This window comes from Misgurnus anguillicaudatus, chromosome 23 (assembly GCF_027580225.2).
Source record: "Misgurnus anguillicaudatus chromosome 23, ASM2758022v2, whole genome shotgun sequence".
Taxonomy (NCBI): Eukaryota; Metazoa; Chordata; class Actinopteri; order Cypriniformes; family Cobitidae; genus Misgurnus; species Misgurnus anguillicaudatus.
The window spans coordinates 4018694-4036126 of NC_073359.2; the positions used below are offsets into that span (position 1 = coordinate 4018694).

The 17433-nt window shown below is 38.2% G+C and overlaps 1 protein-coding gene and 1 long non-coding RNA gene across 4 annotated transcripts in view; one reads left to right on the forward strand and one right to left on the reverse strand.

The window, feature by feature from the left end:
* The window catches only part of LOC141359296 (sialoadhesin-like), a 155631-nt gene that overhangs the window by 3279 nt on the left and 134919 nt on the right, over positions 1–17433 (reverse strand). For all 3 annotated transcript variants that reach the window (XM_073861526.1, XM_073861527.1, XM_073861525.1), the window contains one exon: positions 17217–17426. In XM_073861526.1, the coding sequence (XP_073717627.1) occupies positions 17217–17426 (210 nt within the window). The remainder of the gene's footprint in view (positions 1–17216; positions 17427–17433) is intronic.
* On the forward strand, positions 8569–13200 carry LOC141359314 (uncharacterized). Its single transcript, XR_012365729.1, has 2 exons — positions 8569–10140; positions 11766–13200. It is a non-coding gene; the product is annotated as an uncharacterized lncRNA (long non-coding RNA).

Genomic DNA, 17433 nt, shown 5'->3' on the forward strand with positions numbered 1-17433 from the left:
TAGGTACTTCATCTAATTCAGTACCTACTATACAGTATGCGGTTTCGGACGCAGCCAATGACAATGATCCAGCAGTGAGCAAACAGAAGACAGAGGTATATATACACACAGACTAAATGACAAACAGGTGTGATGAGGCAGGTAATTAATCAATGAATGTCCAGGTGATAACAATCGGAACAGAGACAAGACATGACACGGATTAACCGTGACAAGAACATTCACTAGCACACTTCAGATTTCTTGGCTAACAACCAGAGCTAGGAGAACAACCAATGAAAAGAAAACAACCAAGGAAAAGAAGGAAATTAAGATAGACAGCGACCGTGCCTGTAATAAAACTAGGATCAATATCGGACCAGCATTTGAAGGGTGAAGGGATCTATGAGCTTTTAAAGGGTTCAAGCTGGATGCAGAGCTTGCCAAATTTCTTCTTGACAGGTAATTGTGCTTTATAAACCATTTATTGTATTTCTGATTGTTATGTAAGTAATCTAAGTATGCTTAAACACGCACTGCTGAGGACGAGCTCGATATGAGGTTGCTTGGTGGTAGTGTGGGAGGGGCATAAAAATTTAAAACATTCGAAATCATCTCAATCCTCCAGAGTTGCCGACTGTAGTTTTGTTCAACTTAAAATTTCACTTGAATTTCACGATAAGAAACAACTTACATTTTTTAGGTATTACCAACTGAAGTTATTTTTTACGTTGATCCAACTGTTTACTTTTTACAGTGTAACAGTAAAGTCAGATGTATGATGAGATGTTGTGTTACCTCTTACAGTACAGGAATACTCTTGTAGCTCCTCACTGTTGATTGAGTCCAGGTACAACTTGTTTAATAATCTCAATCCATCTGTTACCTGTTGTCCATTCTTATACCAGATGTAAGTATGTTTGTTATCCAGAGTGCATTCAGTTGAACAGCTTAATATCACTTTTTCTCCATCTATCACAGGGTCTGGACTGCTTCTCACTCGTGTATCTGAGATTTCATATAACAAAGTTCACATAAACTCCTTTTCCAAGTTGGGCCTCATATTTTTGATTTAGCTCGATTGATAAAGAATTACCTAAACCTCTAATCACAGTCGTGTTGATCAGACTCCTACTTGAGCTATAATGCTTCCGTATAATGAGTGCTGGACTACAAAGAGTTTATTATGAGCAGTTACCTGTAACAGTAAGATCGACTCCAGGAGAACCAATAACTTCATTTGATGTGTTAGTGATGAACCTGAAGTAATATTCTCCAGAGTCACTCGTGTTGACGTCATTAATTCTCATTGTGTTTCCCACAAACACCACACGACCAGAAAACGGATGATCCTCACGCAGATCTCGGAGTCCCTCAGGAGGATGAAAGTAACCCCAGGATGTTTTGTCTACTGTATATCCAGTGGGATGTGAGTATGAAGAGTGAATACTGTTGATCCCAATAAAGCACAAACTCTTCTAGAGGTGTAAGTCACACCCCAACAGCTGCTGTTAGAAAGACCTGAAAGAGTCACAAAATACTGCTGTAACATTCACAATCAATTACAAACACACTCATACTGTATATGAATCAACAAGAAAACTGCAAAGTTTGTTCTTCCATTTTAATGTCAGACTCACACACAGATGAAGAGGGAACTGAAACAGACTTAACGCAGGAATAACTGTCAGTTTTTTCACTGGATGAAACAAATATGCTTTGGTTGTATGTTAAATGTTGTCCACTCTTGAACCAGAAGTAATAATTTTCAAATGTTTTTGGGCAGGAGGAATCACAGCTCAGTTTTACTCGCTGTCCTGTAGATTCAGGATTCATCTTCACCTGTAAAACTAAATAATGAAAACCTTACATTAGATGAGAAATGAAAAGAGTTTAACTGGACTGATGAGAATGTAAATGTACCTGAAACTGTTAGATTGACTGTGACTGAGCTGAGATGTTTAACTCCATCCTTCATAATGATCATGAGCTGATATTCTCCACTGTCTCTCTCTCTCAGATCATTTATTGAGAGTCGTGAGTAATCTTTAGTGATCTCTTGACTCATTCGTCCTGAGTAATCTGAATCTAAAGTCAAATCTTCAGGTTCATCTTTGTTTCTCCAGTTTGTTCTCTGTTTCTGACTGAACCAGAACCCAGTTGTGATGTTGATGTTTGAGTATTCGCACCACACTGTCATCTTTGTCCCCCTCGCAGCACAAATATTTAGTTCATTACAGGTTACATTAAAGTTATCCAATGTTAGGAACCCTGAACATAAATATGAAATTTTATTGACATTTGTAACACAGTATAATGTGAATGTAAACATATTTTTGAGATCCAAATGTAAGATCCTGCACTAGAAAGCAATAATGTAAATTAAAGGTTTAGCGGAAGATTTTCGTTTTCCGGGTGGATCACCTATATTATTGGTCATCCCAGATGTCAATCATTCTGATGATATGTGTACGTATAACTGTCGTACGTGCTCGTCCCTAGGTTCGCTTTCTGCACATGCGCACTTTCACGTGTATGTGTGTTGTGCTACGTTTCAACCATTCATTGAAGCTCCCGTTCTAACTGTGTTTTTTTTTTTCAAAATGTCTGAGAGTCGCAAGAGAAAAAGTGTCTACAAAGTGTATGACAAGAAGAGAAAGGACTATGAAGAAAGAAACAAGACCACCCAGCCAACATTACAAGGTGGGGCCCATGTGGGCCTCATATGGGCTTCCTATGTGGGCCCCATATGGGTTTGTCCATGGGTTCCACTATGGCCCCACGAGGGTTGCCCACATGAATATGATATAGAACCTGAGTGGGGCTTATGTGGGTCCCAGCTGTGCAACACACATGGGGCCCATGTGGGCCCTATATGGGCCCCATATGGGCTTCCAATGTGGGCTGTATATGGTTTTGTCCATGTGTTCCACTCTGGCCCCATCTGGGTTGCCCACATGAATTTGATATAGAAACTGATTTTGTCTTATGTTGTGCCCACGTGGGCAACACACATAGGGCCCATATTGCATCCACGTAATGAAGCCCACGTTACATATCAGGGCCCAGAATGGATTTTTAATGGGTACTGGACTGGTCCCTTATTATGAAATAATTATACTTTTAATGCTTAATTGTAATTTACTTAAATAATATACTTAAATAAAAAATCAAATTAAAAAACTGTAAAGGTTCAATATATCAAAATACTTTATTGTCAATTTATAACAATACAATGCTAAAATAATCATGAACATTTCAAAACTGCTAAGGCAGGTAATGACAAACAATTTAAAATAACACTTAAAATAAGCATTGAAAGAAGTCAAACTCTTAAAATACTTCAAACTCAAAAACAACACAAACATTGCTCACTCTTTTGGAGATGGTCTTCTGATCATCAATTAATCTTTGCTCAAACGTTTTATGAAGAACTTTCAAAGCATCCACAGCCAAACTCATTAAATGTCCTTGCACGTTTGCTTTGATTCATCCCTGTGCAGTCCGTGAACTTGTACCGTAGTATTACATTTTCTAAACACACAACTCAGGATAAATTACAAGTGTAACAGTTGTGAGAGACTCCTGCTGCTCTGGTAGAAACTGTATCCTTGCGCCTGAGCGGAAATTCTTGTAGTTTAAATGTTTATCATCTTTATAGTTGTAATTTTAAAAGTCTGCCTATTTTAGCAAAGATTATTTAAAATATGATATTATATTATGTGATAAAAATCACAATTAAAAACATTTGAAGCAGGACTACTTTCTCAAGCGTAATGCGTCGTAGCAGTGAGCAGATCTCCTTATATGAAACACCTGACTCCACTAATCAGGCTTTTTTCAGAATGTTTGAAACATTTCTTTAATTAACACACTTATCAAACTGATGAACTTTCTGACATTTTTTATTTTCACTCATGCTCAGCTGTGCAAATTAAAATTAATAATTGGCAGGTTAACATTACAAATATCACAAATAAATGTTAACAATAATGCATTTTTATTTAAAATGTTTTATACTGATCAGATCCTATCTGTGATATTATTTGCTCTTTGTATAAAAATGACTATAAATCAAAAGTAATAATTTTAAGAGTTTAAATGTATATAAAATGTATTTTAAGCATAAAATGTTTTGCCCACATAGGTGCCATGAGGGCCCCACATTATTATCCCACATGGGCAAACCTATATGGGGCCCACATAGTCAACCCACATGGGACCCATATATATTGCCCATGTTAAGCCCATGGCCGCATGAAACCCATGTTGCCCATATGGGACCCACGTGGGGCCCACATATCAATGTTAATTAAATGTAAAAAATAATGCATTTTTATTTTAAATGTTTTGTACTGATCAAATCATATCTGTTATATTATTTGCTATTTGTTTAAAAGTGACAATCAACCAAAAGTTATTATTTTAAGATTGTAAATGTATAAAGATATAATTCAAGCCTAACATTTTTTTGCCCACATAGGTGCCATGAGGGCCCCACATTATTATCCCACATGGGCAAACCTATATGGGGCCCACATAGGGAAACCCACATGGGACCCACATAGCCAACCCACATGGGACCCATATATATTGCCCATGTTAAGCCCATGGCCACATGAAACCCATGTTGCCCATATGGGACCCATGTGGGGCCCACATATCAATGTTAATTAAATGTAAAAAATAATGCATTTTTATTTAAAATGTTTTATACTGATCAAATCATATCTGTTATATTATTTGCTATTTGTTTAAAAGTGACAATCAACCAAAAGTTATTATTTTAAGATTGTAAATGTATAAAGATGTATTTCAAGCATAAAATTGTTTTGCCCACATAGGTGCCATGAGGGGCCCACATTATTATCCCACATGGGCAAACCCATATGGGGCCCACATAGGAAACCCACATGGGACCGACATATATTGCCCATGTGAAGCCCATGCCCACATGTAACCCATGCTGCCCATATGGGACCCACGTGGGGCCCACATGTCATTGTTGGCTGGGCAGAGTGTTTATGGGAGACACGCTGGCAGCTGGCGTGAGCTAATAGGACAGGTTGGGCTTCCCATGCGAAGTTTCTACTGGAAAGGTACATTTTGTCATGCTATTTGGAAAAATCCATTTAAAATCACTGCTAGTAAAAGTTGATGTAAGCTATGATTAGCGATGCTAGCCCTGGCACAAGTCACAAACCGCACAGACACATTAAACATGCCGACGGCAACTTGTAAACAGAGCGAAGAGAAGACACACCTGCATGCTCTCTCTCTGTCTCGAATAAAAAATGTGATGAATGCTACTGTTGTTGTTTTTACACATTTGTTGTACACATGTTCTCCTTTCTGCAACTCTTGAGTGCATATCTGCCAACTTTTCAAAAAACCTTGGAGTGAGATTTTGTCAGGGGTGATCAAAATTATGCCGCACATGCAGTCACACAAGTTGGTGGCTCAGATATCAGAGAGTTGGAGTTAATTTGATGTTGTACGCTGAATTCTGGTGGTTTATGGGGAGGCCCAAATCCGTTGATAGGAGCGGCCTACTGGAGATGGACAATATTGGTTGCATTCTGTGAGGCAGACATAGCTGAAGGTCCACCCCAAGGAAATTTTGGATTAAGTGGATGTGATTTCCGGCATTCTAGTGGATTTTTAGGTGGTCTGCTAAAGATGTGCAATACCTGAACTTATTCTGATTCATGTTTGGCATCATGACTTGTTGGGCCTTCTAGACTTGAGCTAAACATTCAACCAGAAAACTATTGTTGTGCCTAAATGACCACAATAAAGTCTTATTTATAGACCAGTGTTTAAGATTTGACCTAGGGATTTTACTGTAATAGATATTTTTTGTTAGAAATGGTAAAAGTCAGCTGAGTTTACATTCACCACACAAAATGTTCACATGCACAAATAAATAATTTCTTTCAAGATTTAAAATATATGAATTGGACAACGTTTCATTAATAATCAGCATAACCAGAATCCAGCGGAGGTTTGTAATTTCCAGCCGGCAACATGAATGCACTATTTGCTTTGCTTGGACTACGCCAGAACAATCGACCTAATGAGATGGTGTCAGTACGGATGTCCCGGATCTCACATCAAGTTGTATCCTGTTCTGTGACTTTTGCTGCTACTGAGTGAGGTATGTCTCATGAACTCTGTGCTTCCTGCATTTGTCTGGATTATCTGGTGCACCTCCCATCAATAGTGAATCATCTGGCTTACCTGAACCGCCTGAATCAACTGGCTTACCTAAACCGCCTGGCTTACCTGAATCTCCGGGTTCACCTGAGTCGCCTGTTTCACCGGTTTCACCAAAGTTGCCTGATTCGCCGGGTTCACCTGAGTCATCTAGTTCACCTGATTCACCTGAGTCATCTAGTTTACCTGATTCACCTGAGTCGTCTGGTTCACCTGATTCATATGATTCACCTTCACGGCATGTTCCAGTTGGAGGGTCTAAAGTGCCTCCAGCGCCACCCTGATCAGCGAAAGCTTTCCCAAGTTTTTTTTTTGGGGGGGGTAGTACCCGGACACAGGAGGGAGGCAGAGGACACCGAGGAGGAGGCCGAGGTGTACCCAGATCCGAGCCTACCTCACAACCTTGGTCCATTCCTGCCCCATGACCCAGGTCCATTCCTGCCCCATGACCCAGGTCCATTCCTGCCCCATGACCCAGGTCCAAGCCTGCCCCATGACCCAGGTCCAAGCCTGCCCCATGACCCAGGTCCAAGCCTTCCCCATGACCCAGGTCCAAGCCTGCCCCATGACCCAGGTCCAAGCCTGCCCCATGACCCAGGTCCAAGCCTGCCCCATGACCCAGGTCCAAGCCTGCCCCATGACCCAGGTCCAAGCCTGCCCCATGACCCAGGTCCAAGCCTGCCCCATGACCCAGGTCCAAGCCTGCCCCATGACCCAGGTCCAAGCCTGCCCCATGACCCAGGTCCAAGCCTGCCCCATGACCCAGGTCCAAGCCTGCCCCATGACCCAGGTCCAAGCCTGCCCCATGACCCAGGTCCAAGCCTTCCCCATGATCCAGGTCCAAGCCTGCCCCATGATCCTGGACTGTCCTGGCCACACAACTGATATTTGGATTACTCTCTGATTTCCATAATGACCAACAATCTACTAAGAGCAGCACAAATTAGTTCGGGTCACAAATAAGCAGAGCTGATTCTCCTGCAGGTGATCTAACGCCGGATGCACTTGAGTTCAGCAACACCAACATCTTAGCTGAACATTCAGGATAAAATCCCAGCTAATGAAGCCATACAAAAGAAGACAAAAAAATGACGGGTATGAAGTTTTGAAACACCTGATATTGTGTTACTTCTCCTAGTTTCCTCCAGCAAATAAAAAATAACATGGCTTAGCAAATATTATTTTATTAGTATGTTCCTCTGGCATTCCAAATAAACTGTTACGTGTTCCTCTCCTTTGTACCACACGCTCTCTGATGTCTCTATTATCAGAAACAATTGCAACCATTTCAAGCTCAAAATGACATGCTTTTTTCAACATTAAATAATGGCTCAAAGAAATTGTAAATAGCATTGCGTGAATTGTTTAAATAATATCATCCAAAAGAAAGAGAGACACTGTCTAGTGGTGTCTCTCTTTCTTTCTTACTCTGTTCTTTATACTATCAGATAATATCTCATACATGTTGGAAACATTAATTTGTACTATGTATTATTTACCATTTCATGCATTTATAGTGTAACCAATTCAATTTTTATTTCAGTGCTGTTACTAAAGCATTTAATTTACTAATCTGTTGTTTAGTTTTGATTTCATGCTAATAATTAAACTCTACATATTAATACAATATATTTATATTCTAGCAATATTTAGCTATCATAACTGCACTTATTTCCATTTAAGAAGGGTGATAATTGACAAGAAATACTTGCTGTTAACATTTCTCAGTCATTTCAGAGTTCATACAGACTGAATCACTGTAGTGAATCCAACCTTACAAACAAAAAGCAGTAAACTACATGTAAAGCGTCTTTGGGAAAACAACTTTGTGGTTACATTCTGGCCTCTCCAGCTTGTCTTTATTTACTTACACTGTCAGAAAAAAAATCCTAATATGAACTATTTACATACCTCAGAATCAATATCTACCTTTGAGATACTTATATGCACTGTTTATGTAGAAATAAAGTTTACTTTTGAAAGGGTATCGCCCAAGTGACAGCTTTTACATTTTTTCGTTTGAATAATTAAGGTTTGTATTGACTCTTGTCTTATATCACTGTCTTAATGCAGTAAACAACACTGATACTTTTCCCAAATGTCCAACAATCACAAAACTGATGTTTACTCAATAGTGTTCATACCTTGAATGTGTAACAGCAGGATCAATGATGACAGTCTGAAGTTCATGATGTAGTTTTGTAAAAAGTCACAAAAGACCGAAAACTCTTTCCTTATTCCTGATAAAAAACAAAACATCATTGTGACGCTTAATTCATCAGACAGTTATTACAGTAAAATAAAACACAACTAACATGATTGTTTTTCGTAACATTTTAAAGATTCAATATATATACATGTGTATACATACGTGCTCGTGGAGATCTCTGACCTCAACCGGTTTGTAAAGTTGTGTCAATATCTGAAGTTGTGGTAGATCATTTAATGATCTGATTATCGTACTCAAGCGGATGTTAAAGAAAGACTCTCCTTCACTTTTTGACACTTTTCATAGCATAAGAAGGAAAGTATTTCATAACATGCCTGAATTTGACTTAATCTGACAACTATTCTTATCTTTACGTGTAGCTGTTATTTGTTGGAGAGTCCTGTAAACAGTGCCGTGTTCACCATTTTGGGAGCCCTAAGGAAAGTCCAAGAAACTGGAGCCCCCCATGCCCCAACATTACCTGAAGGGTTTTCATTTGAATTGCACAACAGTAATATTGAGTATATAGAATTAAGTTAGACATATCAAAATAGATTTATCTTATTTTGAACTGCTTAACACAACATGGTATAAGACAAAAAAATCTTGTTCCACCAGCCTCCCTTTGTACAGAAAAATATTTTCAAGCCCCTCTCAGATCTATCCTTTGCTTGGAAATTCCTTAAAGGATGTATTTAAAACAATGTAATTTATACACTACTGCAACTTCTGTCATGGATCACAAAGGATGGACCCAAGTGCAAAGGTATAGGTGAACTCAAAAAGGTTTAATAACAAAAGAGCCCACAAGGGAGCAAAAGACAAAACAATAACCTAGTTAGTAAAATCTCCATTTGCATGATTTGTATGAAACAGAAATTAGAAGGACCTTAAATAGTTCTATCATCATTGTACAGTAGAGATTATTTCAGATTATCTCCTCAGGGATGGAAGGGATTAATTTAAGTAATGATATATTGTTTGCTATATGGAGCGAGAAAGTTGAACCTACACTTTCTAAATTAAATAGAAAGGGTTTGGATAACAATGCTACCACTGATGATATTCTTACATGGTGGCACACAGTTGGTAGTGAACAAAGAAAATCCAAACATGCTGAAGTCATTGAGGCTTTGAATTTCATGACGTGCAAGCAGCTACGTAAAAAGAATGCAATTTTTGACTCAGTCTTGAATGCTAAAGGTGATGAATTGAGAACCAAAAACACTGAATTAAAAAAGTCAGAGGCAAAGATCCAAAATCTTCAAACTCAGATAGATCAACTATCATCTGAGCAGTTAGCCCTGGCTAAACAGTGTGAGAAGTATAAAGACATTATTGCAGATGTAAGGGCTAAACTAATTGTGCGAGACACTAAGTCTCCCCAAACGCTTAACAGCGATGGGACTAAAAATTATGCTACTTGTACTAAAGAGAATGTATTTTCCAGAACCCAGAAAAGTGATCCTATTTCAGTGATTGGGGTGATGCATCAACATGCTGGAACAGAACCGCATGTTGTGAAAGAAGCATTAGAGAGTCACAGACCTCCTAAACTCCAGTAGAACCAAGCTACAGACCCGGTGGAAAAATGAACAGGCTTTGTAGTTCCTGTCATAAAATAGGCCATACAGAGGAGAAATGCTGGTCACTGGGCAGGGGCAGACCTCCACCTTATTATTTGAAATGTAGGAAATCACTTTCTAAGGGCAGATGTAAGCAATCTAGTTTTGCAGGTGTAGCGGAGCGGTGAGTTTCTCACGTAATGTAAACGCTCCACTGCGGCCGGCCTAAACCCAAGAGGGTAATAGAGCGGTCGAGTGGGCAGCGAACACATCTATCAAAAAGGATGATGACCCACCCCACACAAATAACCCAAAACAAAAATAACAATAACACAGAAACACTCAACCTTTGAAGAAAATTACACTCTTAAATGACAAACATCAAATAAATGAAAAAAATAACAAAACACTTAAATCAAACCAAAAACTCAAAAGAAGTCCCGTTACCACGGGGATGAACCCAATGCTCAAAGCGAAAGTACAGGTATTTGTGTTCTCGTAAAGAGACTACCGCTCATGGACACAATACCCCATTAATAAGGGTCTTACGAGGCCAACACTCTGCCTCCGTACACTCGTAGCAGTGTTAGTTTGTAGCAAAAATAACTACACAGAAGTGTGTTTACATAGTTGGTCAGCCCACCATCATATACGGATATACAATGGTGGTTCACAATGGGCAAGGGCTATACGAGAGGTACGGTTCAGATTAAACTCAGAGTGAGGCACACCTTCGAAGTAAAGATGCTATACACAAAAAGGGGTGTTCAAGCAGTAGTTAGCATGACCTAATACTGGTCATAACAGTAGCAATCACCAGCAGTAAGGGAATAAATAAAGAAAACCAAAAAAACAACAAAATACGTCAAAAACGAAAATACATAACACACATAAAACACAGCATCACGCGACTCAATGTAATACACAAAATCAGGGACAATTCACGTCGACAATGTTAATAAAATGAGACCCGATACCTCGAGGCTGAAGTCACAGTGGCCCAAAGGGCTTTCCCCTGAGGCGGGTAACAGTAAATTTGTCCGTAAACGAGCAGCACGTAAAGTCGTCCTGAATAAACACACACAGTCCAGGCGTCGTCCCCAGCAGCTAACCTGCCGTAGGCAAAGCGGCAATTAAATCGCCGTTGGCAACACAATAAACAGCTCGCCGTCAGCAAACAAACTGGCAAGTTGTGGTGATCAAAACATTCATAAAGTTCTCCCCATAGGCAAAACAGCAGCACCGTCACACACTCGGGCCAAAACCCTCTCTGTTCCCAGACGGTAATCGGAAAGGCCAGATCAACCTGTCGAGCATATAGCAGCGTATTAATAAAATAAATAAGAAACTGGCGCATAACGCGACCAAAACAATACGTACCGGAAGTTTGTGGAAATGCCCACTAACAAGAACGTCCTCACAGTGGCTCGTTCACAGCTCAAACGAACGCCAAACCACGCTAAAATGGTGCAGCACGTAAATTTCAGTACACCAACTCATATGAAACAAATAAAAACGCACATACCTGAGGTAGCAGACAGCCCACGCCAACAACCAAAAAGCCAAATGGTCCTATGGTCAAACAGAGTAACATGAGCAAGCGCATCCATAAAGTTACCAAAAGATCAGCACACCATGCGAACGCACATACCTAGACAGAAACCATGAATCAGGTCCCACGAGAGGGCGGAGCCAAAGATGACGCATCACCAGGTAGCCCCAAAACTTGCCTTTTTATATCATTCCCATCCCATCACGTGACTTAAACCAATGCCCTTCCTGGCTCTGCTACACAGGTAAAACTCTTACTGAGTTAACTGCATTGTTCATGCAAGGACTCCAGCTGTTAACCTCACTTGCTAGTGGCTTAGCAGCCAGTTAGCATGTGTTTAACATTCTCATTGCAATGATCCTGTTTGCATTTCCTGATTTGTAATTGTTCGTAATGCATTGTTGTTTCTATAGAACACAAATTGTAGTTGTTTGTTGTACTATATAGGCTAATGAAGTTAATTTCTTAAAACACTTGACTGTTTCCACTGTAAGTGTTTGAAAAAAAACCATTTAAGTGAGAGGTTGTTGAAGCTACATGTGTTCTAGACCAGTTGTCTTGTGTTAAGGAAATAACTTTTGCTCTTGAAATTGTCTACCAGTTTCAAGTTGTATGTGTTTCTATGTTGAAAGATTTGTCTTCTAAGTGGTAAACTCCTTGTATAGCTGCAGTAAGACCCTAAAGAGGAGCACAAAAATGCCATGTGGCTACATTGTGTTATACAATTGCATTAATGAAAATGTTTTACCTCACAACAGGATCCAGTAGCACTTTTACCATGCTTCTTAACTAAAAACACGGCGTTGAGAAGATTAGAGCCAGATCACACACAATTTGCCTCACTTTAGTCATTTTCAAAATGTGGTTTAAGCATCTGTTTTGGTTTCTTTTCAAAAAGTTTGATTAGTTTTGTCCCAAATATTGAAATCTTGATAAAGAGTAATTTTCTATGTGTAATAATTTCATTAATTTTGCTATTATGTTGTACATTTAATTTGCTCTTTATGCAAGACATTTAAAACTATCATGTTCTTTGTTTTCATTTTGTTCATTTCATTTATAATTTATAATTCATTTAAATATCATGTATTTGGTTACACTGAATATATTGTTGTTGTTGCTTCTACTGACAAAGTGGGTTGTTAAAACTAACATTTGCTAAGTTTAAAAAGAAGCATTTCATTTACATGTTTCCAAAACAATGTAGGAGCTTTTATCAGTTTTTCTTTTATTCTCACCTTGACCATGTTTTAATGTATTTGACAGGGATTTAAGGCTGAAGACCAATCTGACCATTTAAACTTGAGTAACAAATGCCATATGCTTTGCTGTTTGTTGTGCCATTTGCTTGAATCACAGGATTCCTGCTGTTTTACATCTTGGGTGTTGCCTCAAAGAGAAGGACAAAAGTGAAACCCCCTTCAGGGCCTGTTCTTGTGAAAGTGTGAAGTATCGATGGAAATCTGCATGATTACGAAAGGTGCAATTCCATTCGATGAAGCCTTTCATGCAGGGCTGTAAGGAGAAGGATGTCTTCAAGTCTCATCAACCAGCAACCAGTTTGGACAATAAGTCTGAAGATGACCACTGCACACAACTGAAAGCATAATCTTATGAACTGTGTCATCATGGGTCTTCTTACGTGTGGCCCACGCTGCCAAAGGGCGGATTTGTAGGAATTTATTACTTCGTCACAACCCCCTTTTCCATACTGTACCATCTGGATTCCTGTGCTTACTGATAGTGATCACAGACTATTGTCACAGCTGTTTATTCAATACAGTGGGGGTTAAAGGTGTGGTCTTCTGATTGGTCAGTTTGAATGTATGATGTTAGGTTTAGTCACATGGTCAAGGGAAAGAGAATATAGGTCTCGGTTTTCATGATTTTCTGGGCTTTTGGCATTGGCCATTTGCTTTCTGCCCTCTGCTTTTCTTCTTTACCTGAGTTCTTGGGTTTAGATTCCAGTTCTTAATGTTGATTCTCTTTCTTCTAAACTTTCTTTCTTTCTCTATCTTATCAGGTAATATCTCACATACATTGGAAACAGTCAATTGTTTGTATTAAGTACCATTTCATGCATTTAAAGTGTAACCATTTCAATTGTAACTTTAAGTCAGTACTGTTATTAAACCTTTTAATTTACCAATCTGTTGTTTAGTTTTGATTTAAAGGTAATATTTAAACGCTACATATTGCAATTCAATATATTTATATTCTAGCAATGCTCTCCCACATATTTTGCTATTATAACTGCACTTATTTCCGTCGTTGGTATAGGTTCCAGAAGGGTGATAATTGACCAGAAATACACAGTTTTATAATATCTTGCTGTTAACATTTCTCAGTCATTTAGGCGTTCCTACAGACTGAACCACTGTAGTGAATCCACCCTTACAACACACAAGACATGTGAGTCTAACAGTGACAAACACATAGAAAAAGATAATGTTATAAAATCTGACCATTAGTGTATTGTATTATAGTCTGTAATTTATATAATTAATAAAATTCTTATTTCTCACCTCTATTTGTTTTACTTGATAATTTATTTACCACATCCACAAATCTCTTACGATGAGAAACTGAGACAGAAACACTGAACTGTCCATTTCTTTATTGTTTCTGTCATTTGTTTTATTGGTTTTATTCATTGTATCTGAAGAAAGACAAAGCCCAGAAAATTCATTTAGCTTAAGTTGCATATAATTAAAAGATGAAACATGAATTCATTACACAGTGTCAGGATCTGTCAGAATCTTGTCTTGTTTTAATGTCTAGTTCTATTTGACAGGATTCTGACAGTACCATGTTATGTGTGGGAACACGTTGCCATGGTGTGTTGATATCAGCTTGTATTTGCTGTTCAAGTCTAGTGTCAAAGTCTAAGGTCAAGTCTAGTTGTGTGTTAAGTCTGTCCAGTGTATTTATATAACCTGTTTACTGTTGTTTGCCCCCTCGTGGACTTTTGTTTTGTTAATTATTAAAGTGTTTTTTGGTTTACCCCCCGACATCGCTTGCTTTTGGGTTTATTTGTCCGCTGTTCCTGACACACAGTACAGTTGTTGTGCAGTTATCGCTGCATGCAGCAGTGGTTTGTAAAGTTTTAGCAAATGATGATCTCAGTTCCTTCTTTTTTAAAATCAGGTCAATGTGAAGAAAAGCCTGCACATATCAAGTACTTACTGTACTAGCACCCTCCCCAGATCAGTGAATTAATAGAGTCTGAAACGTTTTTAAGGAATGAAGTCATTTCTTTTTCAGAAAGCAGTGGGTGATAGGAAAAGCAAAATCTTTAGGTTAACCAGGAGTTAAATTAGGACATTGAAGTGTTTTCACAAACACACCTAACAAAAACATTACAGATGTGCATCTTGAGACAAAACAATGACACTTATATGTTTTAAGATTTGTCAGTGCAAGCTGTTTTCTGTTACGACACCTCAAAGAGACATCTTAATGTTGAAATAGACTTCAGCTCTGCCTCGCTTTAACATAGCAACTTTTTAATGTTAACACATTCTAGATTCTGACCAGAATAGCCCCTATACCCTTAAATAATGTAAAACAATTTAAGGGGACAGTCATTATATAGAGAGAAATTATCAAGGGGACTTCATACACGTTCTCCCTTTAAAGAACATTAAAGCCCAATCTGTAGCTTTCGGTTTGGTTCATTATTTGTGTGTAAAGCGTTGTGGATGTTTATAAGAAGACATATGGTTTATTTACTGCTTTAGGTCAAGTGAGAAATGCAAAGATGTAGTAAGATATTATACAATGCAAATATATGAAATTTAAAATACATGATAACGTGTACTTATAATACAAGATAACAATGTGGAGTTTGTCATGTGTTATAAATCATCATACTCATAAATGGTGCAACCACAAATAATGTATTGTAACTGTTGTAATGATTATTTATTAGACAATACAACATACAGTATAATAATGTTTATTATAAGGGAATATACCTGCAATAATGCATTATAAACACAGACTTCATAGAAAGTGTTACCACATACTGCAGTCAAAACAGAAAACAGAGAAATATATTCAAAAGATAACATTTATCTGACGATTATGAATGTCTTAATGCAACTATAATATGTGGATAAATATCTCTGAAAGGCAGGTACCAAAAAGCTTTATTAAAACATTTACAGTATAGCAAACCTTCAGAAAGCCAAGCCTTGTTTTAATCAGTATCATACAGTTTTATGTATTTAAGCATTTGTTTTGTCCATTGGATCAGAAAAAAAGACACAAACTCAGTTATATTCAGAAAAGGCAGAAGATTCAGAATTTGCCTTTTCTGTGATTCTCAGATTTCAGTCTCACTGCAGCCGTTATCACAGCGCTACTCAGCAAATAACCATCATGACAGCTGTGTGCATATTTTCAAAATAACACAAAAGTTCTGAGTGATGTGCTATGACGTTCAGTGCCACTGGCAGCGCTAAAACACTTTCACTTTTGGTTGTGTTAGTACATTTAAAGTACAACTTGCGTTAGAAAATAGTAATTCCACCTCATTTTCTTTTTTAGGGGTTTCTCCAGTAATGATGATACACAAAACAACGCGGCACACCGACACCTGACTTTGAAACCTGCAGAAGCTGCGCCAGTGACTTATTTGACTTATTAGGCAATATTTAACTAAGATTTCTTGTACTTGAACATTTCTGTAATTTTGTAGCATCTCACTTCAATATTAATGATCAGCTATGAGTGCTGCACAGTGAGACTGAAAGTAGCTCAGCGATGATGTCATAGCTGACAATAAACCAATCAGCATCAATGACTGAAACTATCTTTTTTATCATTTACACTGTAACAAGTGAAAAGTTGGATCAACTTAAAGCTGCAGTCTGCAAGATTTTTTGATCATATTCACTGAAACCGACACTATACTCCGATAGAACAACATAAATTAGACAGTTTAAGAAAAAAATGAAAATGATTAGAGAAATCATACAAAGTCAAATTTCGTCTTACTCTCGTGGTACTTTGACGTCATCCGGCCGTCGGTTCTAGTGCCGCTGCATGAAGTCGAACAAGCCTAATATCACATGAATCTGCCTGAAGTTCACATGTGTGTTGGATTGAACGCAGCTTGATGGCGGAGAGAACATTCACTAACAAACTTTCAATTCCTTGGCTAACAACCAGAGCTAGGAGAACAACCAATGAAAAGAAAACAACCAAGGAAAAGAAGGAAACGAAGATAGAAAGCGACCTGTAATGAAATTAGGATCAATATCGGACCAGCATTTGAAAGGTGGAGGGATCTATGAGCTTTTAAAGGGTTTTAGCTGGATGCAGAGCTTGTCACATTTCTTCTTGACAGGTAATTGTGCTTTATCAACCATTTATTGTATTTCTGAGTGTTATGTAAGTAATTAAGTATGCTTAAACACGCACTGATGAGGACGAGCTCGATATGAGGTTGCTCGGTGGTAGTGTGGGAGGGGCAAAAAATTGAAAACATTCAAAATCATCTCAATCCTCCAGAGTTGCCGACTGAAGCTTTAAAGAGTTACTTCAGTTGGTAACTAAAACTAGTTTTGTTCAACTTAAAATTTCACTTGAATTTCACAATAAGAAACAACTTAATTTTTTAAGTTGATCCAACTGTTTACTTTTTACAGTGTAACAGTAAAGTCAGATGTATGATGAGATGTTGTGTTACCTCTTACAGTACAGGAATACTCTTGTAGCTCCTCACTGTTGATTGAGTCCAGGTACAGCTTGTTTAATAATGTCAATCCATCTGTTACCTGTTGTCCATTCTTATACCAGATGTAAGTATGTTTACTATCCAATGAGCAATAAGTTGAACAGCGTAATATCACTTTTTCTCCATCTATCACAGGGTCTGGGCTGCTTCTCACCCATGTAGCTGAAAT